This window comes from Rhipicephalus sanguineus, chromosome 2 (assembly GCF_013339695.2).
Source record: "Rhipicephalus sanguineus isolate Rsan-2018 chromosome 2, BIME_Rsan_1.4, whole genome shotgun sequence".
NCBI lineage: Eukaryota > Metazoa > Arthropoda > Arachnida > Ixodida > Ixodidae > Rhipicephalus > Rhipicephalus sanguineus.
Window position 1 is genome coordinate 57,258,230 of NC_051177.1, and position 25,011 is coordinate 57,283,240.

At 44.3% G+C, this 25,011-nt stretch overlaps 2 protein-coding genes across 3 annotated transcripts in view; one reads left to right on the forward strand and one right to left on the reverse strand.

The window, feature by feature from the left end:
• The window catches only part of LOC119383012 (septin-2), a 34,832-nt gene extending 17,882 nt beyond the window's left edge, over positions 1-16,950 (reverse strand). Inside the window, exons 1-8 of the mRNA XM_037650971.2 lie at positions 16,754-16,950; positions 16,210-16,336; positions 13,630-13,743; positions 11,285-11,366; positions 9,368-9,508; positions 8,548-8,665; positions 5,671-5,760; positions 5,433-5,529 (exon numbers count right to left, since the gene is read on the reverse strand). Coding sequence (XP_037506899.1) covers positions 5,433-5,529; positions 5,671-5,760; positions 8,548-8,665; positions 9,368-9,508; positions 11,285-11,366; positions 13,630-13,743; positions 16,210-16,336; positions 16,754-16,783 — 799 coding nt within the window. The 5' untranslated portion in view covers positions 16,784-16,950. The remainder of the gene's footprint in view (positions 1-5,432; positions 5,530-5,670; positions 5,761-8,547; positions 8,666-9,367; positions 9,509-11,284; positions 11,367-13,629; positions 13,744-16,209; positions 16,337-16,753) is intronic.
• A 225-nt stretch (positions 16,951-17,175) lies between these two features.
• LOC119383013 (neurobeachin) overlaps positions 17,176-25,011 on the forward strand; it is a 292,413-nt gene continuing 284,577 nt past the window's right edge. For both annotated transcript variants that reach the window (XM_037650973.2, XM_037650975.2), the window contains exon 1: positions 17,176-17,456. In XM_037650973.2, coding sequence (XP_037506901.1) covers positions 17,298-17,456 — 159 coding nt within the window. In that variant the 5' untranslated portion in view covers positions 17,176-17,297. The remainder of the gene's footprint in view (positions 17,457-25,011) is intronic.

Below are 25,011 nucleotides of genomic sequence, written 5' to 3' on the forward strand. Positions count from 1 at the left end.
GCAACAACGTCGCAGTTGTTTTCACACACGTATGAATATGCTTGGCTACTTTTACTGCCCTTGGCTCAAGTTGGCTACTTTTTTGGCTACCGTATTTACTCGAATCTAACGCGCACCTTTTTTCCGGTAAAACGAGTCCAAAAATCGCATGCGCGTTGGAATCGAGTACCGAAAAAAAAAAAAAAAGAAACTCGGTTATTGTATTGCCATCGGCATTTCAAAATGGTCGCCTCCTACGCGCCTTGGCGATTTCTGCCATTATTGTTTCAGTTCGTACGTGTGCTGAGGAGATTGTCATCCCGTTCTGCGTTCGCATCGACGGCATGGAAGTGCCGACTCCAAATACTCGACGAGTGCACCACGTTGCAGCATTTAAAAGAATAGTTATTACATGTGCTGAGACAAGCGGAAATCGGGCCGCATCGCGGTCGTTCGTAGTTCCCGCAACGTGCGTGCGAGACTGGCGCAAATAGAAGCAGAAGATTTTTTACAGCAAAGCTTCACGAAAAGGTTTCAGTGGACCAAGGCAGGGCCGGTTTCCCGAAATCGAAGAGCGTTGACAGCGACAAGGAGTTGTCCGACAGCGACGAGGACTGATCCATTATGCGACTCGTATCGCCGCCGTAGTGGTGACAGTTTTAGCGGCAAGGCCCGCTTTTTGACTGTGTTTTACTTTTTTGAAACTTTAGTTCTTTAAAACCCAAATACTTGTTCTTCTGAATGTGCAAAGTTTGACTCCTACGGACATTTTTGTTCTTCCTTTTCTCTCACGAAAAAATGGGTGCGCGTTACAATCGATGTATTATTATTTTTTTTTTGGTCGCGGAAAACGGGTGCGCGTTACAATCGAGGGCGCGGTAGAATCGAGTAAATACGGTACTTTTCCTCATTTCATGGCTATTTTTTGTCGTTTTGACCTGACAACCCTGGTGGTGTCCACCAGAAGCATTCCAGACGGAAATGGCGCGACCATGCACTCATTCATAATTGTTTAAGAACAAAAGTTGCACATAATCCCTTTAATGCTGCATCATCTTAGCTTGAAATTTGTTGTTTTGTGTGTTGTACCTTTTACATTATTGGAAACAGATTCAGCTGTAAAGAATAGAAGCTCTGCAACAACGAAACATGGTAGGGGTGCTGGCTGCCTGTGGCCTCCGAGTACAGAAATGCACACATGAGGTTCGCCTTTGTGCAAAAGCTTCTCTTCTCGCTTTTGTACCTTTGTGAACAAACTGATTTCGTAAATGCTGTACACTCGTGAATGTCATTCAAGAAGTGAATGTTTTTCATCCCGACGTATCATTTCCATCGCACCCTTTTCCTTGCAGTGTGGGGCCCTGTTGCTTGTTACTACTGTACTGGTGTGATCGATGCACTGGATGGAACAGGCAACTGCGTGGCGCCAACTTCCGCTACGCAGGTGCTTCAAGTTCTGCCACTAGCAGCGCTGCGTTACATAGTGGGCAAGAGAAGTAAGGACATGCAACCTCGCGAAACTCCAGTTAAGGGCACGCATTTTTTTACTGGTGTTTTGAATTTTTAGCAATCGATAACATTGGACTTTATCCATCAATCCTTCACTCGACACAATCCACTAATAAAAAATACGTGTTTGAAAAGTGTTAGAAGGCCCCTTAAAGGTACACATTAAAGCCAATCTTTACTGTGACTAGCAAAAACTATATAGGTGTGTGTGCAACACCGAGCACAGCCACAGCGCAAACTAAAGGAGCAACCTCCCATCATATACTTTTTGAGGACACTTATCGCAAGTACTCAGCACAGAAAGCATCGGTTTAATGTGCACATATTTATTGAAATAATGTTAGGTGTGCTTTGTGGACCAAAAAGTAAATTGTGAAGAATATGCAGTTCGGCATTTTGTTGTTTATATATATACACAATGTCCACATAAGACCACGTCAAGCAAGAGTCATGGCAGTCAGCTCACTGCTATTGAGGCTATAAAAGCCTTTCCAACAGCCGGGTCATAAAGAAACCCATGGCCAGACCCCAGATGAAGAATTGTGGCATAGCCTTCTAATGGGTGTATAGCTTTAAAGCACCCGCCTGTTATACAGTCCACATGGCGTAACTGATGTGATACTATGCAACTGCAAAACAATGTGAGTAAATTGGCAGGAGCACATGCGACTTTGCACGATAAAATGCCATTGCTGTTGATGATGAATTGTGGCTTGATTCCATGGGCACTTTGTTGTTTAGAAACACTAAGTAAAAACAAGGTCATGGCAATGAAAAGATGTGGGAGACTGCACACTGCTATCGAGGCTAGGAAAGTGCCTGTGTTAACTAGTCAGAGAAAGCTATGGCTGGTTTGCTGGTGATAACATGTGGCATAGCCCTTTGTATCAGTTGGGTAGTTTTTAAAGCACCTATGTTTCGCAGCACATGCTGCGATACCTGGTGCATTATACTATGCATGTGCAATGCAAGGCTTGCGACTACACAGCTGCTAAAAAAATACACAGCAATCTATTAGCACAAAGTTATCAAATTTAAGTACGACTTCATCAGATAGAAAATTTCATTATATAAAGTAGGAGTGAGCGAATATTCGAAATTTCGAATATTTTTCTAATAGCGTAAGCCATTCGATTCGATTCGCACCAGAATTTTACTATTCGAACTTCCCAAAGACAAATACAGTCAACGTCCGATTAAAAATGACCCCTGCAGATTTTCAATATGCTTCACCTCATTACACTCCCGTACTGCGGCAAAGCTGCCTTTCAAGCTCCGTTACGGTCGAACGTAGCCAAGACACAATGTCCGATTAGAAGTGGTCCCTAGATTTTCAGTAAGCTTCACCTCATCACACCCCCGTATTGCGGCAAAGCAGCCTTTCAAACTCTGCCACGGTCGCACGTGTCTTAACTCAAGAAATTGCTGGTTCCAACATGGAGATGAAAGACGTGGCAGAGGTGGGGGGCTCAATTAATGCTGTTTTGGACCTCAAATTTGGGCAGGAAGTCCGAAAAATCAGACGCCGAAGCTTTTTAGCATCCAAAATTTCAGATGTTATTATATATCGAGGTCTACAGTGAAATCTCGGTATAACAAACTTCAGGGGATCGCGGAAAAATGTTCGTTATTCTGAAAGGTCGTCGTAGTGAAAGCCAAAAATTTACCATAACAATAGAATTTCAGTAACGCGAACGTCCTACGTTTGCAACGGTACATCCTTGAACTCGTTTCTCACAACAATGCACACGTGAACGTCAGACAAGGCACGTTTATTTGAAATAGTCCGTGATCGTTTTTTGACGGGTGCAGCACAAACTCTGCGTCACTAACGATTCTAGACAGTCTGCATTTTTATGCGCCGCTTCGGTCGCTGTTCCGCTTTTTTCTATGAATATGCGGAGTTTCCTCAAGTAGTCCAATGCATCTGTGGCCGACACGGACTCGTAGCGATCTTCGGGTGCTACCGTGACATCGTCGTCCATGTCATTGCTGCAATCCTTTAAGGCCCAACTGCATGCACGCGAGTTTTGAGCGACGGCCGACAGGATTTACTGTCACGGAGGGCCAGCCATCGCCGTCGCCCGTCGCAGGTTTCTGGAAAGCCAGAAAACATTGCTTGTCGCCCGGAAGTGAGCATGACGATATCCGGCAACATGGCAGCATCTCTGACCCTCGCTTCGGTTGCAATTTGCTCGTGATGCTTCCAATCGGCGCGTACTTCAAGGAATGCAAGTTATAGACTACCTTCTTTACAGCCCCATCTCACGCGGAGAGCGAGGCAGCGGCCGTATTTTGTCGTTAATTTTGATCGACGGTTCGTTTTGATGTTTCCGTGGTAGCTTGCTGCATTGGTGGTAGCTTGCCGCAATGTCAACATCGTCGCCGTGTGAGGTAGCCCCAGTAGCCCTTCTCCCTGCGAAGCAACGATGTGAGGCGCTGCGGCTTTTCTTAAACGTTCTAAGACAGCAAGAGGAAACGTTGTCGAGATGCGCCTCGTGGACTAACCCCAACATAACGCAGTTTGCAAAGTGCGACGTAGCGTAGGCAGTGTACGCTTGCAGGCGCCCCATGGGATCACAGCAGATACTACTGTCGCGGTTAAACATAAGATTGCGAAAAAAGAAAGTCACGAAACGCTTTTATGGCATCCTTATCTCAAACAAGGCAATAATAAATTTGGCATGTTGTCATTCCTCTACTCTGTAATTCTTTTTCGTAATTTGCCTGCGTGCACGCAATAGTTTTCAATCGTCGCGAACATGTGGGTGGTCCCGTCGCAACAGTGCGACGGAGCCCGTTTGTCGCAGTCGCCTTCGCTCGTCGTGCGCAATGCATGCGGTTGGGCCTTTACAAAACCTGATGCGTTGTCGCCTCCGCAACGGAGAGAAAAAAAAAAAAAATTCTCCGCCCGCGTCTTTCTCCTCCCGCACCATCTCAGGTTTTTGCGGGAGGGCGTCCACTCTTTGCGCTGCGTCGTCTGCTACCTTACAGCTCCGACTGCCATGACCGATACACTGAAATCTAAGAATCCTCGCATTTCGGGATATAAGTTCGTAGTACTGAGGTGTTGTTAAGATTACACGAGAATTAAATAATGATTGTTATTCTGAAATGTTCGTTATTCTGAAGTTCGTAGTAGTGAAATATTTTTACATTGAAACTATAGGCAGTCGGCACAGGATTTCTTAAAAGTTCATTAATTTGAAATGTTCGTTAATGTGGTGTTCGTTGTAACGAGGTTTGACTGTATAAGGCAGATTTGGAACTCCGGACTTGAACGGAGCACACCCTTGTCCACCACATCAGTTGGGCTTCCACAGAAGTTGATGGAGGAGAGGAAATGGCATTTTTGCTTACCACGTGTAGAGTGTTGTCGGCAACACTTTGGTTGCACCAAATCATACACATAAATACAAATCGGCCTCTACACTGCGCTTCAACCTAGCGAAAAGAAACACTTTCATGCTGCTATCTCATAGGAATATTTGACTGTATAAGGCAGATTTGGAACTCCGGACTTGAACGGAGCACACCCTTGTCCGCCACATCAGTTGGGCTTCCACAGAAGTTGATGGAGGAGAGGAAATGGCATCTTTGCTTACCACATGTAGAGTGTTGTCGGCAACACTTTGGTTGCACCAAATCATACACATAAATACAAATCGGCCTCTACACTGCGCTTCAACCTAGCGAAAAGAAACACTTTCATGTTGCTATCTCATAAGAATATGCTTAGGAATCCTCTCCAACTTTTTTTCCTGCAATATTGCTTCGAAGTATTCGAAAAATATTCTATTCGATTCGCACTCACACTTCAATATTCTAATTCGCTTTGCACCCCCAATTTTGCTATTCGCACAGCTCTAATATAAAGGTTTAACTATAGTACTGCATATCAGCATCATCTAGCCAACCAGGATAGACCAGTAATACTGTTTCACCTTGAACTGTTCCCCAAGGATACTGGCGTGCTCGGACCATCTTGTTTCCGACTCGGACAAAATCTGTGCTCCCTACAACAGCCAGTGGAACGTGGGCCTGCAAGTTTATCACAAGATGATTTTTGTAAAGTGCCTGCACAAGGATGAAAGATGGCAAGATGCTCACAGTAATGAAATGGCGCACAGAGGACAGTATTTCAAGGCATAACAACCCACAATAGTAGGAAAGCGTACTTACATTCATGCTCTGATTAAGCTCCGCCGATGCTTCATCGTCTGTTGGGAACTGGTAAATCTGAACTCCATTGCTGACAAGCTCGCTCATTATCTGCGAGTAAGGGCAAGAGATTCCAAGTCACTTCAATGCAAATTTCAGTGTTCCTTCAACAAAGGCCAGAAATAGACTACTCAAGCAGAGACATCTACGATGCGAGTATGTATAAGAAGTCTAAGGGGCTCTTTATTTAGGGATTTCAAGCAAAGTGTATACAACGTAAATTATGCATGCCCACTAGATTTTGTTACCCATTTATCTCATAAAGGCACTTTACGAGACCATTATGGAGCATTTAAATTGCTTACAGAGAAGGAACAGCAGTAAAAAATGTCGATAAGATAAGGCTTGACATCATGACGAGAAATTTATAGTTTTCCTCACGGTTGGTTACATTAAGCTGCGGAAAAATCATTCTCCTCAAATTGTCATATTTTTTTAAGCATGCCACCTAGTCCTAGAATTCTACACCAGTACAACACTCACCAGGCACGCTTGCACACCTAGATATACAGCGGAACCTCACATGTTCCCACAGTTGTGTTGACCCACATTTTACGACAAATCTGTTTGGTCCCGGCAAGATCCCTATAGAAATAATGTACTAAAATACTCGATTATACAACACAATTCTATGCTGACCCCGCTTTGTATCGTGCCTCTTGGTACCCTCAGAGGAAAAGATGCCGTATTTACTAGAATCTAATGCACACCCAATTTTCGGCGGTTCAAGACAAATTCCCCTGAATACAATGATACCATCTTTTAATATAAAACTGACGTGCCCCTATGCTGATGATCAAAAAAAAAAAACAAGGGGGAAGAAACAAAGGCCAGTGCAATTTGTCTTCATGAAATGAGAAATTTATGCTCCTGGCAGTTCTTTTTCTGCAGTGGTCCAGTTTTCGTGGCTCTAAGATCGCATCTCAGATCACGTTCATATATAAGAACTGTTACCTAGACAAGCTTTATCTACATGGAGTTGCTCGAGATTGCCAGCAAGGCAGTCTTTGAGGTCTGGATATTTTTCTGTTTTCAGCCTATAAAAGCATTTCCTTGTCGACATGCAGTTTATCTCCCACCTTGTTCCACACTACTCATGGTCGCAAGCTTAGAGCATGCAAAAATGATACGACGTAGCTATGTTCAGTGTGCAAAAGTAACTTTCCCTTGGCATCAGTTTTCGTAACGAAAAGTGGCACATCAACTGCACTTTATTGGCAACAGATATGATGCACACAGGTCGCAGCTGTGCACGAAACGAACCTTCGCAAACTCACAAAAAAAATGTGCTCCATCGCCATTTTATGATGGCAATGACACTCTATCGAGTTCTCTGATGAAAGGCTGTTGCCAAAGTTATTTCGGTTTTTACCAAACTCTAAACTGCAGGCAAGTTTTGGATTCGTTTTATTGAAAAGATGCACATTATATTCAATTATTTAAAGGTGCGAATAAATACAGTCGAATCTCATTAATTCGAACTTTCGGTTTATTCGAACTGACGCTGCAATCTTGGTAAAGTTATGTGTACACTAAGACCTCATTATAACGAATTAAACGACATGCGTAGCTTAGGGTGCAGGGCCCCTTGATGGGTTTGGTGTAGCTTGAAATGCAAATACACACGAATAAAGCTTCGTGTACTTCCCACTCGAGTGTTCATTCATTGCACATGTGCAGCTGCAGGTAAGTCCTCAATTAAATTAGCTTTCTTTAATTCGAACGAATTTTCGGGCTGCTTCGAGCTTGAATTATATCGAGATTCAACCGTATGCGCTCACAGCTCCCAATTATATGCTTGGCTATCTTTTTAAAAAATACTAATTTAATACATGTTCCATGTAGCAGTGCTGGTTTGTGCCGCAGGCTTGTTCAGGCGGTCTGTACCTGCTTTTTTGGGCAAGACTGAGCATCACTGCCTATATGGTTAGTTTTTAGATTATATAGTAAAAGCTCGTTAATTCGGATTTCACGGGACCGGAAAAATGTCTGAATTAACCGAACGCCAAATTATCAAAAGTATCAAGAAAACAATAATGAAATGTTTATTACATCAATACACTTTAATTTCCTTGATGACTACGCAAATCCTGTACTTATTTTGCATAAGAGCAGAGTAAAAGTCGCTATTTTCGTCACGTTACGACTTCGTTCACAACGCAACCACGACGCAAGACTCCCATGTTTAGTTAACCCGAAACATGCTCTGCACCCCTCCCTTATTACGTACCACCACCAACGGCAGCACGTGCTCGTGGTTATAGCTTTTCCGCCGGTAAACTGGCCGGCAACTGACTGTTCGTCTATCGCAACGTTGCAAGCGAGTTTTATGACAGCACGTGGACCACGGCTGAAAGTACTTCATCTTCAACAGCTTCGAACATGCTTGAGTTTGGCGACATAGCGCGCGCAATGCATCAAGTGAAAACGAAGCTACTGAGTGCTGGATCCGCTGTGGATGAAGCTGTGGTAATTAACTGATGAAGATAGCGATGCATACTGCGCCACCTCCTTTCAGTTGTCCGCTAACACTGTTTTTGCTTTTTGTGTTGCACTACTGCGGGGCTTCGCGCTCGGCATGCTCCGTAGATCATCCAAATTGACTGGGTTGCGGCCAAATATGACCGAATTAACGACAGTTTGATGCCATTAAACAATGCATATGCTGGCTTGGACCAGAGAACACATCCAAATTATCAGATTTACTGAATTAACGAGAGTCGAATTAACGAGCTTGTACTGCACGGCAGTTTGGCATGGTCTTCCCAAAGTAGTGTGATTGGGTACCACTGGATTGAGGAAAAAATGAGGTTTCAAGGAAATGAAAAACAAATTAACCTTAATCTTGAACCTCTGTAGCTCTGTCTTGGAAATGGTGTCTGCCTTGGCAATGATGGGAATGATGTTCACCTTGCTGTCCAGTTTCTTCATGCACACAAGGTCAATAGACTTGAGCCTAAGGGCACACAACAACAAAGTGTCAGGGAATGACTTCAAGCAGAACTTTGAAGCTGCATAAGCATACCCTCAGATAGCATTAATGTTTGCACAGTACACGTTTACATCGCAATGCATTCAAATTCAGCCGTCAGAAAAAGACTAGCATAAATTAAAAGAACAAGCCCAGACAATTATTGGGACAACGCGAAATTCTAGGTACAATTTCATAATGAGGTTTGAAGAAAATGAGACACAAGGTGGTGAAAAGACAGGGAACTAGTGTACTTTCGAATGTAGACGGTGGTGCATAGTAGTGCATAAAAGCCACATTCCTGTGTCGAATTCCAGCACATCTCTACATGTGGAGTCACAGGCTTATGCTCATTTGACACTACCAACCATCAACACATGCCAGAATGGCTTTGATAACTAAAGCAGAATTCAGGAACTGACAGTAGCAAAAGGCTGAACACTATAGCTAAGTGATCAATCAGTAATGAGATACATATACAGTACATGGCAGTAGACAAGCAAACATTGAAAAAATTTAAAATTTTAAGACTATTCAGAATCTCAAAAGTATTTTTAATAAATACTAAGAGTGAACTCATACTTGGTGCAGTTTCTAACGACACTGAGGTAGGTGCCTCAGAGGCATGCTGTGAAGCGGCCTTTCGCTCACATCTACGTTGTCGGGGTTTTATGTCCCAAAACTTACCCATGTCCTGTAGGGCAAATGAAGTACAGGCAGGCATGGATACGGGTATCATGGTACAGCGACAGGCAACGCTTGATCTTAAGCTCTTCCTGGAGGTAGTTTTCAAATTGGGCATTGATGTAGTCCACAATGGCCTTGAAACTGTAAACAGAGAGATTGCAGAGAGCATGTAAAAGAAAACACATTCTTAAGTGGCCAAAAAGTACTCAAAGTAGCAGTGCCAATAAGAATCTATGAAAGCTAAGCAGTTTCACTTTGACAATACTCCAGGGGTTATATTTAGGCTTGTGCGAATAGTAAATTTTAGGTTTGAAGCGAATAGTGATTTTGGTCGAATAACTTCGAATCGAATTCGAATAGTATATATCACATATTATAAAGAAAAATGAGCATATCTGTCATTACCCAACCAACCTGCACAATTTTTTTTTTTAATTGTAACAAGGCATGTGCAAATGTCATTCTTTTTGGTTCAAAGGAAGTGGAAGCAACTTTGAATAGTAGCAGGATGTGGCTTTCGGTAGAATGCAAATGATAACCTGTAAAATATGTTACGTTTTAAAATTTACTATACTTGGAGCATATAAGCCGGTATAACAAGTTTTTAAACTTAAAAAATGATGAATCGATGTGAGCGTAATGTGTTCATTTAACCTTAAAGTGGGGCTTCGCGGCAGTGCGGATTTTCTTTGGAAAGGTGTATTCACGGTACAGCACCCCCTCACTGCAGTGAAACCACCTTTACAGATTACAAACGGACCGTGCGGATTTTTCCTGGAAAGGTGTATTCACGGTATAACACCTCTGCACTGCAGTGAAACCACCTTTACAGGGGTGTTATAAGCGGGCTAATATACACCTATTCGTTCAGTTCAAATACTTCGAAATTTTCAATAATTTAAATTCGAATCGAAGCGAATTCGAATACTGTATTATTCGTTCGAATATTCGAAGTGCTCGAATATTCGCACAAGCCTAGTTATATTGTGAAGTGTAAGTAGCATAATTTTCACTGCAAACCAACGTGTCTGTCACTTTCTAGAGCCCACTGCCCACTCCAGAAAACCCAGAGTAACAGAAACAAGCACATAGAACACCCATGGAAATAAGAAATTGAGACATGAGAGCAGAGCACTTTTAGGACTTCATGCCCTGCCCTCAAATCTGCTGGCCTGGTTTTAAGGCCACTCACCACGCCTACGAGACATAATCGTAACTAAGAAGACGCACACAACGCAACAAAAAAAAAAAAGAAAAAAGAAAAAAAAAGAAAGAAAAAGTAACAACATGCCAAGGGCAGCATTCAAATTTCATTTACACGAATGCTGTAAGGCACTGTCAAAGGAGAGCTCCACCAAAAAAATCTTTTTAGATCAGCAAACTTTAGACACATTAAAAGAACTGAACTGCCGTGTTATCATGACATCACAAGACTGAGCCACTGTCAACAATATCACTCTCCCCCTTTGCCTCGGCTAATCTTTGCAAGCAGTGTGCCTCCCTTGTATTCTCCTATGTGCCAAGGCTGAGGGAGCATGTTGCATTTACGATATGCAACGAAGCTTGCCTCCTCTCCAGTCTTCTCTTCCTATTTTGCTCTGCAGTGCATTTGCAGAGGCAGCATTTTGTACTTCGCAGTGAGTAATGAACTGACGACGCTGCACGATCAGTGATGTTCCAAGCATTGCATGTTGCTTAGGGCATTCATGCATGCAACATTTGCTCTTGCTCGATGCATGGCTCCCTCAAAAGGAAAGATACACAGCTTACCATTTACAATTTCAGTCGCATTTTATATATGCAGTCATAATTTTCGGACAATATCAACCCTCCCCCCCACCAAGCAATCTTCCACAAAACCCACCTCCAGACGTCATGCGCAGCAACAGACAAACAGATAAAACAATAAGAACAAACCTGTCTTCCTTGTTGATTTGGTCCCCATAGCCAACAGTGTCCACAATTGTCAGTTTGAGCCTTACATTGCTTTCCTGCAATTCTGAAAGATGCAGAGTGATGATATAAGCAGTGACTAACTGCTATAGCATTTAATATCAGTGAATGCTACATGAATAACATATCCGTGCAAAAACACCACCACACACACTTATATTTAAGAGCGACTTCAGACAGCACGTACCTTAAGTTCGTACAGCCAAGCTAGGAACTCTGTATATGGCTAATCACACGGGCATTGAAACCGATAGTCTGTCGACTCAACGGCCAAGGTTTCGAAGGCTATCAAGTCAATAGTTTATCGATTCAATGGAGCACACCACAACTAAATTGAAACTTCGAGGCCCAATGAGTGACGGAAGTGGAAACAGCATGAACGTGCCTTCTCGTTCACAGTGTGCTCGTACTCACGATCAGAAAAAAAAAAATTTAACCAGTATGCTTTAAAAGCAGTATATGTGAGTGTTATTAATTATTTAATAAAGTATTGTGCCCCTTGAAACGTGCAAACTGCGCATACTCTTGACAAAAGCAACGTGCTTGGCTTCATCGCGTTGTCTTGCTGTGTCTCACTCGCCACAGTTTCGCTGCTCAATAAATTAAAAACTAAATATGTATTCATAACTACGAATAAACAATTTATTTATATGTTTAACCAAAAACAGCAGACATATTTGTGCTTTTAAACGGATTTATGTTTAACTTTCGGTGACATGAAAAAATGCCAGGCCTGCGCTGAAACTGCAGCACAGTCACAGCGAAAGCTGGAAGAGCGGCGTTTCTAGAGCCCGTTGTAAGCTCTCTTGGGGCTACTAATACAAGTACACTAGCAAGGTACCCACTACGCCATAAATCACAATTTTTGTGAAGTTGGGAAGCACCTACTAAGTCATTATTCGTCATTCTGCGGAGAAGCGAGGCACCAGCTGCACGTCTGTAAGGTATTATGCGCACTTTGTTGACGCGAGGACTGATGACGAACAATTATGGCTCAGCCCTTTGTAATGGGTTGGAAGCTTTAAACAGCCCACCAGTTATGCATTTGCATTGGGTGACGCCCAGTCACTATTTCCCTCTCCCGCCATGCTGTATAACATACGTTGACGTGGGAGAGAGAGAGAGAGGGGGGGGGGGGCGATGAACTTTACTGAGACCCCGAGGAAATGGATCATGCACCTATGGGCTTCCTTGGCAACCAATACAAGTGCACTTGCGAGGAACCCACTACGCTATAAATCACTGTAATTTTTTAGAAGTAGCGAAGCAGCCACTATGCCACTTTTCGTCATTCTACAGAGAGCCGTGGTAACTGATAAACGCATGTAAGGCATTATGCACTTTTTTGATGCTGTGCCTGATGACGATGAAGCATTATATCGGAGCCCTTTGTAATGGGTTGGAAGCATTCAACAACCTACTCGTTGCGCAATTCGCATTGTGTGACGCCTGGTTACAGAATTCACGTGCGACGCTTGGTGCTTATTTTACTCTTCTACCACGCTACATTGCATATGTTAATGTGGTTCCTTCCCGACCTGAAGCCTGTATAGGACCTTTTTGCAAAGGAGTTTCAAGCACCGGATGGCTCAGAGGTTGAATACTGGGCTCCCACGCAGAGGGCTCAGGTTCGAACCTCGTTCCATCCTGGAATTTCTTATTTCGTTTTTTTTCTTATTTCGAGCAATAGTGGTTACGGACACCGGCGGTGGCGGACAACTATGGCGCCAAAAACAGCCGCTGAAGTGATCTCATAACAGCTTTCGCTGTAATATGAAAATAAAGATCCGCAGTACCACACAATTTTTCCGAGAAATGCCTGAAGTACACAACAACCGTTCAAATCTGATGTGTAGCAGCGCAACAACTCTATCGAATCGATAGAGTTGTGGCGTTTTGATGGCCATCGACTGAATGGTCTTTCGAAAGTGCCTCTGTAACACCGGTATAAGTTGTAAGATTTAGCCCCCCAAATATGCATAATAAGCTTTCAAAGTTGCTGTAGTGGATTCAATGGTTCCGGTTTAATCTTGACTATCAGAGTTTTTGCACCCATAGTATACGAGTGTTTTTTTGCATTCCCCCCCATGAAAAGTTGCAATTGTGACTTCATGATCAGCAGCACGCCACACTCATCGATCCATCACAGCTGGTACAGAACACTGTACATACCCATATAAAATTCCATTATGAAACAGCAAATAGGTTTAAGTAAGAAAAATTTGAAGGTAGCATGTGTAGACCTAATGTCCCACCAAAGGCTTTCACTGTTGCATTATTACAATGATTTCATAAAGAAGCATTCTTACCAAAAGTCTTCGGTTTTAGCACCACATTGGCCAAGTTGTGTGGGCTTTGTGTGGTTTCAAAAGAACGGTTGAACAGAGACTCCATTAGGGTTGACTTCCCTATGCCCGTCTCACCTGCGGCAGAATACGTGTCAGTAGACGAGGTAAGTCAAGGCGGCATTATAAAATAATTAATGCCTGGAGAGGTAGATGCCAATGTCCTCCGAGCATACGATCAGAGAAGTAGGTAAGTGGCAATACCTGTTACAAAGATGTAATTCCTAATAACAAATTTTCACAGTCTGCCCCACTTTGAAAAAGTGAAAGTATTTATTTATATCAACTGCAGTCATCATCCACTCGTACATGAAAAAGCTGTACCTGCAATTGTACTACCTTAAAATGCACACTACATATTGGTTTATCTAACATAATCATGGCACGACCGCCCCAATAAATGAGTGATCAGACAATAGCAAGGATTCTCGGTGCATTCCATATGTTTCTGCTTACTTACTTCATTCTATTTTGCTGGAATGCTACTGCACACAGTGGCAGCGGTGCTTGACCCTGCCAACAGTTGACACATATGCCCCCAAAAAGGTACACCCTTCGTCAAAATATGTCGGGACGCACGAGCGACGACTGCAATCAGATAAAACTGCATCGCCGCGCCATCTCACGTGGAAACTGCTTGTGCGCGGCCTTTCAATATCGCAGCCATGTCTTTTTACTCGCTTGCAGCGGACCAGCGATTACATATAGCATTTTGCGCTAGGCGTCGCTTCCTTTCTTCAATCCGTGACGCGCTCAATTCGACGGGGGCACGGTAGCGGTGAAGTGTACGCGGATCGCTATGCCCCGATTAAAGAGATAGCATATCTTGTCTCAGTGGCAAACCGGTGCCACACACATTTTTACTTCTCTTCTCTGCACGTTCGTTTTAGTTGAAGCGTACCATGTGGTACCAAGCGTACCAGTTGAAGCGAACCACGAGCGAGGGCACTGAAAACGAAAAGGCGTTGAGCCGAAAGAATGATTCAGTTTATTGACGTAACAAGAGGCAGGCAGACCACCTTGCACATGCAACAAAATAGGCGAATGGACTAAAAAAAAAAAAGAAGAAAAAAAAAACGCTCGTTTTAATTGGAGAGGTCATGGGTTGGCCGTGAAAGAACAAAAAAGGAAAGCAACGGAGGGCGAGCGAAAAACAGAAACGGCGAAACTTATCACCTATGCCGTATTGAGTTGTCATTAAAAACAGTAAAACCGTTGCATCATGTGGTCACACTCAGACACTGATCGGCATGTTTTAGGACAGGATACCAAACGATGCATATCTTCAGAACTATTTGCGGTGATCACGCTTCTTCAAAGCTTGCGATATCCTCTATAGAGAGCATGTAAATCACAACGCATTCAGCGTGGCTGCATAAAGTTACAAAAACACGTGGTACCAGTGATGAGCTCAAAAAAGCTGAGTGACAGCTCAAAAGAACATAGCGTGTTCATCAATGAGTAGAAGTTCACTGCTTCTCTGTGCTCTAAGCGTGAGCTCTTCGAACCACAACAAAACGAGAAGGGTGCTTGAGCTTTGCCTCCAAGAGTAGAACACGATAACCTGATCGGGCCTAGTCGGCATCGCCTTCTCCATAATTAGCCTCAATGTGCCATGAGGAAAAGAAAGCGTGTGCGCGTAACATTGAACACATTTTCATTGCGCAGAGAGCGCTGATCTTTCGCGCACTACCAACGACGCTTACGTAGACACCGACACCGCAATTTCAGCGAAATGAGCTTTTAACATCAGCGCGTTAAACGAAAAGTTCGGCTGCTCTGCGTTGTCTGTGAAGCGAGCCGCGTACAGTTCACCGCTACCATGGCCCCGTTGAACTGAGCGCATCACGGATTGAAGAAGGAAAGCTACGCCTAGCGCAAAACGTTACATGTAATCACCTGGTCCGCTGCAAGCGAGTGAAAAGATATGGCTGCGAAATTGAAAGGACGCGCATGCGCACTCTCTACGTCAGATGGCGCGGCGATGCAGTTTTATCTGATTGCAGTTGTCGCTCGCACGTCCCGACTTATTTTGCCGACGGGTGTACATGTTCGTTGAAAGTCCCTCAGTTGACAAACAAGGAAAGCATCTTGACAACAACAAAAAGCTGCTATTCATAAAATCTTGTGGTATGCACTGTGATTGCCACCATGGCAAGAAAGACGTGTACATTTGCAGGTGTGGACACAGCATATGTGTTACGCCAGCACCTTGAAACACATGACGGTGTCTTTAGTATGATATTGTACTATGTCACATTGCCAGCGTTCATCAGAAACAAACTGTGGTATAACAGCCTGGCTTGTATGGCGAGCCACTTGGTTTCATGAAACAAAATCGATATGTCAGTTTTACATAGCACGACAATGCTATTTATAATGGTTAATTACATTAAACACTGGCACCTTGGCCCTGTAGTCTTCATCGTTCATAGCTTCACGCTGTTAGTTGCTGCAAACGTAAGATGAATTGTTTACGCATTGCAAAGTGAAAACTAGGTTTCACTGCCAGGGCCCATTACAGCATTTCAGCCCAATGCTTACCTATGCAGAGGATGTTGAAATGGAAGCCCTGCTGCACAGATTTGCTAACCAGCTGTTCGGGAAGGCTGTCAAATCCGACATGGCTCTGCAACTTGAGTGTGCGAATGTGGTCATCGATGTAGTTACCCTGCAAAAATTAACGCGCCAAAGTGGTTCACTGGGGAGAGGGGCACGCACAATGAGAGATCGAAATAGTTCTTGCGATGAAGCATCATGCCTCGCTTCTAAACTTTGTAATACGTTTACATTATAACCATCTCGCTCATAGTTTATTAAGCGGCCGGATGTTTATCTAGATCATTTCCTGCGTGCCAATTATAAGCGTTCCCGGTTGCTCCGGGCGTGGCACCGCATGACTCAACGCCAGCAGGTGCACACTTAGCGTGCGATACGATAATTTTCGAAAATAACTTCCGCGTACTAAGCGCTGTCAGAACAACGAAAGGTTAACGGGACTGCCGCTAGCTCGATATCTGCGCTAGGCTTACACGAGATTGACAGGTCAAATGTAGAAAAGTGACAGAAGACTGGGAGTTTCACTTACGTTGGTCTGTTCGACTTCGGCGGCCGACATGGTGCTGAAACAATGACAGTTTTTAGCTTTACTACTGCTGCTGGCTGCACAAGCACAGGACACAACGCTTTTATTTAACTTTTGACAGATGCCGCTTACAACAAGCACCAAGCGGAGGTTGCGATCGAAGCGCCACCGCTGCGGCGCCGCCTCGTAGCTTTCGCAAGTCTAGTGGCGCCGCCGTGTACAAAGCCAACAAAGCGCACCCGCCCCAAATTTTGCAGGACCGCAGACAACTCCTCGTACAATGTTTGCTAGGAATTACTTAAATAATTTAATACATAATTAGCCTAATTTATGAAATTATTGTTTATATTTTTGCGTACAATTAATTGTGCCAATTGTCACTTTGAGGTGCGCTCGCTTACGACGGCTGCGAGTCTATTAAAAGGATCCACTTAGCTTTAAACATGGCGAGAAGCCAGGGTGGGAGTGTACGCCTTTTTCGGTGGATGTAATGTCTTGTAAATTGTTTTCGCCCGTTTCTGTGTGACAACATTCCCGCCGTGAAATCATGGATGTGCCGCCGGACACAGCGATGGCCCAGGCCAAGCGTCCTGAGGATGTGATTAAGATGCCTTTGAACGACAATCTGAAATTCGCCGTGCTGATCGGATTTGTCGAAGTCGGCCAAGTCTCCAACAAGGAGGTGGTAAACACCGTGTTACACTTGGTGAGTGTGCACCTGTTTCCTCAGTCGCCGCGCCTCGACCCGACGCCGGCATTTCTGGCAGTCGCTTCGTGAAACGGATTTAATCCGCAATCAAATTAGCGGCATACGCGTCAAGTGGCGTAGTCTAGCTGACGCTCACGAGCACGGTACCAAGCGAAAGCTAAGCTGAACAAGCTTTTCTTTCAGGAAAGATATGTGTTTAGTGTGAGATCATCGCAAGCGGCGTTAGGGGAGTGGATAGATGAATAAAATTCGCTATTTAAGCCGACCGTGTCCCGATTGTTACATTATCAAGCTCCTTATCGTGGTAAGAAAGTCGCCGCGATCCCACACTCGTGGAGGTAACGGCCGGCCGTAAAGATAACGCCGATATTCTTGAAATATTCTCCTTTCGCCACATGGTACCTGAAATGTTATCGCGGAATCCCGTGTTTCTGCACTAATTATGGCATTTATTCCAGAAAATTAGAGCGATTTTTTCACGCGAAGTTGTATCTCGCGCAATTAGGTAACGCAAATCTCCACTGGTCTTATCTGATCCCTCAATGCGGGAAGGTAATGCGCACAAAAATTATTGAGCGAGTGTAACGCGGTATATACAAACTGAGAGTTTCTAACGAGCCGTAGGGATGAGAGAGATAAAACCAGGCTTGTTTTTACGGGATTTTTTTCTGTTTCAGTTTGCCTCTCCGCACGTTTACGTAAACATGTTTGGCTGGGTTCGAAACGCAGTTTAATAGAAAAGACAGGCAAAGCTCGTATCACGCATAGCTGGCGCCTATCGGTGCGCGCTTTTGATGTGTTCTCATCTTGTGCTTGCAAAAACAGTGTCCAACTGTTGGAATGCAGCTACGGCAAGTGAAACATGGGCGGCCGTTTTTTGCTGCTCGTCGACGCAAAAATGATGTGACGCTTTTTTGAAATCCTTTATAAACAAGCTTTGCCGGCAGTTTCAGGTCGTCGAGTACGGCAGCTGCGCTGCGTCCTTATGTCTCTCTCCCTCGTTATTTCCAACTCTCTCTCGAACACGGCGCAAAAAGCTGCACGCACTTCACCACAGCGTGGGTTTGAAGGAGGTCACTGCCGCCAGTTATATAGAGAGAGGTGTGTCGCATAGGTTCGGCTCGGTGTGCTGGAATCTGTGCCGCTCTTAATTTAAACATGGCCTATCAAGTCGATGTAATCGAGCGTGTGATTCGACTTTGCGTGGAATTGAATGGCGCGGACTTTTCCGAGCGATCAGGCGCGCGCGCGGGCTGACGTTTTATCGTCGCTGAACGGCAGTTTTTTTTTTTTTATCAAGTGCTTTCACAGCGAAATAGTAACGACTGTTTTCAATTTTGTTACCAGCTTAAAGAGGGGGAAAAAAGAGAGAATTAGCGGCCACATTTCACTTTTCGAAGAGACCGGCGAGCCTGTGCTTGCGGAACCAATAGGATATTTCGTTGAATGCTGAGCGAACCCCCCCCCCCTCCTCATTTTCCTGTGCTAATCAGGTAACGCAAAAGTTGTGACAATAATGTGAGTTTGCCGTATTCACTGTATTATTTTGCGCCTCCTGTCGTTCATTCAGTTAGGTTAGGCTAGGTTACGGGGCGGAAGGGGGAAGAGTTACTATGACATATTTTATTCAGGGGTACAGCAGGGCAGCAGGTTACCCCCTTACCCAACATTACCCCCTTCTCTCCCCCCATTCCCCCCTAAGGTTCCGCCCAGGCCTGCTTTCGCTGAGACTAACGCGAATGCCGGTACTCGCCTGGTAGTTCGATTTCGTAAACAAATCCTTTTGTGTTCCGGAATTCTCGCTGTTCTACTGCGAAATAACAATAATAAGTTTTTTTTTTGTTTTAGTTTAATCTCTGTAGTAGGGTTATCGTCCAGATGTTGACCGTCCATCCATTCACTGTTAACTTTTCCGACTAAGCGGTGGTGAACCAACTCAACATATGCGGGTAATACGCACGAAACTGCGTACAACGGGGACATCTAAATATGTCCAACTAAATAATGGCCGCTATCAAATTCTTGTGTTTTCCGCTTCTGTGCGCTGTTACACGCGTATGGTGCGGAATAAAAAAAAAATAAAATGCGAGAAGTCCACCTCGCGCGCTCTTGTCTTGAAAACGGTACAACGGAAAACTCTATATCAGATATCGATGCGAGTTGCAGCAGCTGTTGCTTGGCGTGATTATACGTTATCGCTAAGACGCCGTCATGCGCCTTCGCGAGCAGCAACTGTTATCGTTCCATAGAATAAAGCACGACATACGGATATCGTTGCGGTAAGCTTTGCTAACGAGCAATTGGGTTTCAAATGTAGGATTGTTGCAGGCGCTTCGTGAAACATCCTACTTTCCTCGAGCTTTGAGTTACAAACAACACCCGTCGCTATACCTGTTGTCGCCTCGCTTCCTTATCGGTCAATTACCCGATAACGATAAGCCGTTATCTAGTTGATGATAGAGATGAAACTTAGGCGTTTAGTATCGCTGAAGACTGGTTAGCTAGTCTTTAGTATTGTGTGGTGTATGTGATATCATAGCCAAAGGCGTGCGCAGGGTTCCCCATCAGGGGGGGGGGGGGTGAGGTTTATCGCAGCGCCCCCACCCCTCTGCTAAGTCAATGTACGAGGCAGATTTTACGCCCCTCCTCTCTTAGGTGACTAGGGGGGTCCATGTACGGGGTAGATCTTGCGCCCTCCCCCCTCTTAGGTGACTAGGGGGGCAGCCCCCCCTGTGCGCACGCCTATGATCATAGCTATACAGAGTCGGCCACGAAACGTTACGGAACACAGGTTTTACGAGGAAGCTTAATTCCTTTGAAGGTTGCGCGGGCGTAGCTTCTAGCTCAATGTTTCTGCCAGGGGCGTAGCCAAGAGGGGGGTTGGGGGGGTTCAAACCCCCCCCCCCCCCGAAATTTTTCAGTTTTGCTGGCGTATATAGGCATGCACACATACAAACGCACGCACGAACATACATAAAGTATGGTTGAACCACCCCCCGAAAAAAATTTCTGGCTACGCCCCTGGTTTCTGCAGTGCTGTAGTAGTCATTACGACCAACAGACTATTCAGATTTTGCTCTCAGCAAACAAAAATCTGGAATATAAATGTAAAAGAAGGCGCAAATACAGAAGGAGGACCCCGCCTGCTGTTAATAAGATTATCAAAGCCAACCAATCTGACAGTGAAGAGCCTCAGGGGCTGTTCAGAAAAATAAAGCGTCCACGGCAAAAAGCGCCTGCAGCGAAAAGAATAGATGCAGCATTACGATTCACTATAGACTGTAGTTATAGCATTAACTATTAGCACGAGTATAACTATGTATACTCGACAAATATGTGCGCGAGTTCCTCCTGAATGAATTAATAGAACGTTCCTTTGTACGCGTGCAGGCGGCGAATAGCCTAACGAAACATACGAGCAGTGAACCTGGCGTAATTAGTTCCGCGCTTAGGTATGCGAGAAGTCATTTAACGAAGCGGAGCGGACTCGATAGAACGCGAGAACTCTGACTATAGGATTTAGCAAATAAATGGAAGCTTTCCAGACACGTACTTATACGTTAAAGAAAAAAAAAGAAAGAAAAGAAGACGTAGAGAAAGTATCCGTTAAGCTTATGGGCAGCGGTCTGTTCAATTAGAAACGCCGTGCTTTAGCAGTAGAGGAACTCACATTCGCCTGTGTTCCGTATAAGCTTTTGTGACCGTCTGCATACGGTCTCCTATAGACCGCAGAAATAAAAAAAGGGATAATGAAAGAACTCGCTTAAGCTCTCTCTGGCAGGTCGTAAGTAAATAAAAATGAATTGCGATTGCAACAGGGCTTTCTAAGGTAGGCTTCCTAACATGTCTTTTTTTTTTTTTTGTACTACCCCCACCCCGGTGAATTGATGAACTTCTGGAACGATGCCCATGTTCCAGAATTTAACGATCTCCCCGACCTCATTTCGTCGTTCCTTGGCTCCGACTTCAATTCACATTTCAAATAGTCAGGTTTGGTACACATCATCTGTTATTCTAGAGGTTTTAAAGAACTATAGTTAACTAGTTCTAATATGACGCATTTTTTTTAGTATAAAAATTTGTCTTTTCACGCATAGAAACTTACTTTTAATATGCTATCCAATGAACTCTATTATGTGGGATTCCTGTTTGAATAGAAATCGACGTACCAAACCTCTCAGTCGCGCTTCTTCGTTGCATTTGCAATCTGTAATGCGAAAACCTTCTCATATCCGCTACCGCGAAGGGATTCCCGCAAACAGTTGTTGCTCCATACCCCGTGATCGTCTGCGAGGTCGCACGGAAACGGTGTTCCCTGCCTTTTGGAACGAACACGCAGTTATTTTCCTTCTTCTTTTTGTTTGCACGATACTCCTCCAGGACTGCCCAATTCATTGTACGTGAAACGTAATTAGAAAGTTTGTCTAGTGTATATAGCTGGTGTAGCAAAAGCAAGCAGCAAACCGCCAAACTCGAAAGGTCAAGCGCGACTTCGCAGGCGTTCATTGTATTGTTCTGCGAATCGTGCGCGCATATATCGTTTGTCTCCATGCTAAACCACGTGCCTCGTTGATCGATGCCGTGTAGTCTGTTTTGCGATGCAGATTGGTTAGTCGATCGATTGAATTCCGACCTTATATACGCCGTGTGTAGCGACCTGTTCGAAGTATCGCGTGGAATTCAGACGCAGGTCGTAAAGTAAGTCGGTGAGTCTGATGAGATATCAATAATTAAGTGGCCATTGTAAGTAAAATATTGGTCATAGCGTATACCGCATCAGCTAAAGTTATAACTTGATCGCATTATTGATGTTAGCAAACGGGCGCGTTTAAAAAGCATGCGTTCCTGTGACTACACGTGTTTCTCTTGTTGTTTTAATGCTCAGGCGTGGCTACTTTAACACTCTGTCATAAAAATTCGACGATAATTTTTGTAGTATCCGCATACATTGTATATTTGGTCAGCTTAAGAGGGAGCAGAGTTTTTTCTGCGAACCCGCCGTGGCATATCTTAGCATGGAAGGTGTTTAGCGGTACTAAGCGCGAGGGCGCGGGTTCGATTCCCGGTCACCGCGACCGCATTGCAATGGGGGGCAAAATGCAGAGAACAGCCGTGCGTGTGCTTATATTCAGGCGCACGTTAAAGGACACCGGTACGTCGACATTAATCCGTACTCCGCCACTATACGGCGTAATAATTTCGTGGGTTTTCGCGCACAAAACACGAGAAATTATTATTATTATTATTATTATTATTATTATTATTATTATTATTATTATTATTATTATTGTTATTATTATTATTATTATTATTATTATTATTATTATTATTAGAGCTTTGTGCGAACTTTGTAGGTCGATCGACTGATTTGTCATAGCGAAACAAAGAGCGTTGAACATAGACGCTTCGAAAAAAAAAAAAATCCGCCGAGGTAATTGAAACGGCAGGTTGTTCTGCGAAAATAGAGAATTTTGTCGGCAAAAGTCTTTACGTGTGACCTTTTTTTTTCGTTTCTTTATTTTTCTGGAGCTCAGCGTTATATCACGATTGCTGCGTTACTGAGACCATCATTGTGCCCAGTCTTTTCATTTCCTCCGTTTGGGAGCGGCCGGCGATCTGAGGTTAATCTCCTTTCCTATCGATGTAGAAAGGCACGAAACGCTCGGGGGGTTTCCACATTTCAGCTATTCAGTCAAGTTAGGCGGCACAGTTTATTCGCAGCAGCGAATCGATACGAGATGTCTATAGATACCGCTCGCATACACCGATCTCCATTTACTTTCAATAAAAGCGTCGAGAGGCGTATGGACATGTTCAAAATTGGTTCACTAACTCTGCAACCATTACACTTTCTCTTCCCCTAGTAAAGCTCAGGCTGTACAGTTGGCGTCAAAAGTTTAGAGAGCATTAGGTCTCTGAAACCTTTATCTTTCTCAGCAATTTGTCACTTTATTAGGTTGAAATGCACAGTACATGCTGCTAGCGTGTTTTAGAACAGGCCGGAAATCTCCGTTGAAGACTCCCCGTCGAAGTAGCAGGAATATTCAGCTTTTTCTTATGTCTCGTGGTCCTTAAACTTTTGAAGCTGACTGCATGTCATTTTTTCTGAGAAAATATTTGACCTTGAAGCTTGATGAAGTTCACTCGTACATTTTTTTTTGCTGAGTGGCTCTTGACTCGCCGAGGATTATTGCATGATTATTATTTTTGGCTTGAAGTTACGCCCGTCTCTCGATCGCACTTATTTTGGCCTGCAGCCACCGTCGCCATGATTGCCAGTGAGCCACAGTGTCCCCCCACTCCGCTTATTGAGTCCGTCTCGACTTGCGAAATGACATGCTGTTACATACTTCATGTGGACATGTGAAACCAAAAGCTCCTGGCTGCGCAACAGAGTCTGTCTCGCAGTGACGTTTCGCAATGCCTGGACGGCGCTCACTCCGCGGGCAGCATCAACACCACCTATGGCAGCATGTCTCTCCCTCTCCCCCCCCCCCCCCTCCCTTCCGCTCTCTCTCTCTCTTTTCGTGTGGACCGTCGTTCGACTGCGATCATTACCCGATTCTTTGTTTGTCGTTTTCTGCAGTGCAGCATCGCAAAAGTGCCTCTTGGGATCGTATAAGCGATTGATGGCGAAGCAGAATGTTTTTTTCTCGGGAAAGTTTCGGGGCGTGCTTTTCCCGCGTGGAGCCCACCCGACCACAAAAAGAAACAAAAAAAAGTTTTACGAGCCCGAAATAGGAGAGCGAAATTTCGCCGCACTAAATGCGTCCGACCTTAGACCAAAAGTGCAGTGGACAGGGCCTCTCAATTTCCCCACATTCGAAGCTGACGGGGAGCGCTGTCTCTCTTACTGTCGCAAAGGTTAAACGATGAAGAAAGAGAGAGAGAAAGAAAGATGGAAAGAGCGAAAAGAGAAGAGCTAATGTCGATAGCTGCGCACCAACTATATAGATTATATCAACATTGAACTTTATTAAGGCGAAAGGCTTAGACGCCTCATGAAACGCGAAAAGCGACCGTCGGTGTCGGCGACGCCAACACGAGTTGTGCAAAAAAAAAAAAAAAATCATCACAAGATGACGTCGAAGGTCGCCATAATTTGTATCGTTATCATGACGTCAAATGACGTCATCACATCATTGGTCAAAGGTGGGCCGATCCCCGAGGCACTGTAAAACAACGTAAGGTGAAGAAAGCTTCCAATGCCTCCGATCCAAGAGTCAGTGTAGGAACACGTTGGGCGTAGAAAGTTTTCTCTTTCTTTTTTTTTTTTTTTTGGGGGGGGGGGGGGGAATGGGGGCAGTACGAACGACTGAGAAGGAAAGGATGGCTTTCGCGTGCGAGTCGTCTTAGGCAAATGCATAACGGACCGTTTGATTCATTGTACTTTGCTGACTGATGGTGTTGCTCTAAGGAAATAACAAAATTTTTTTCGCCAAAGAAGTTATGCTTCGAGAACTTTTTGTGTGCGCTGCCTTCGTTATCTTTATTAAGGAGCGCGCTCTGTATTTTCTGTTGAGCCCTGACTTTCTTTTGTCATTGGTAAGTT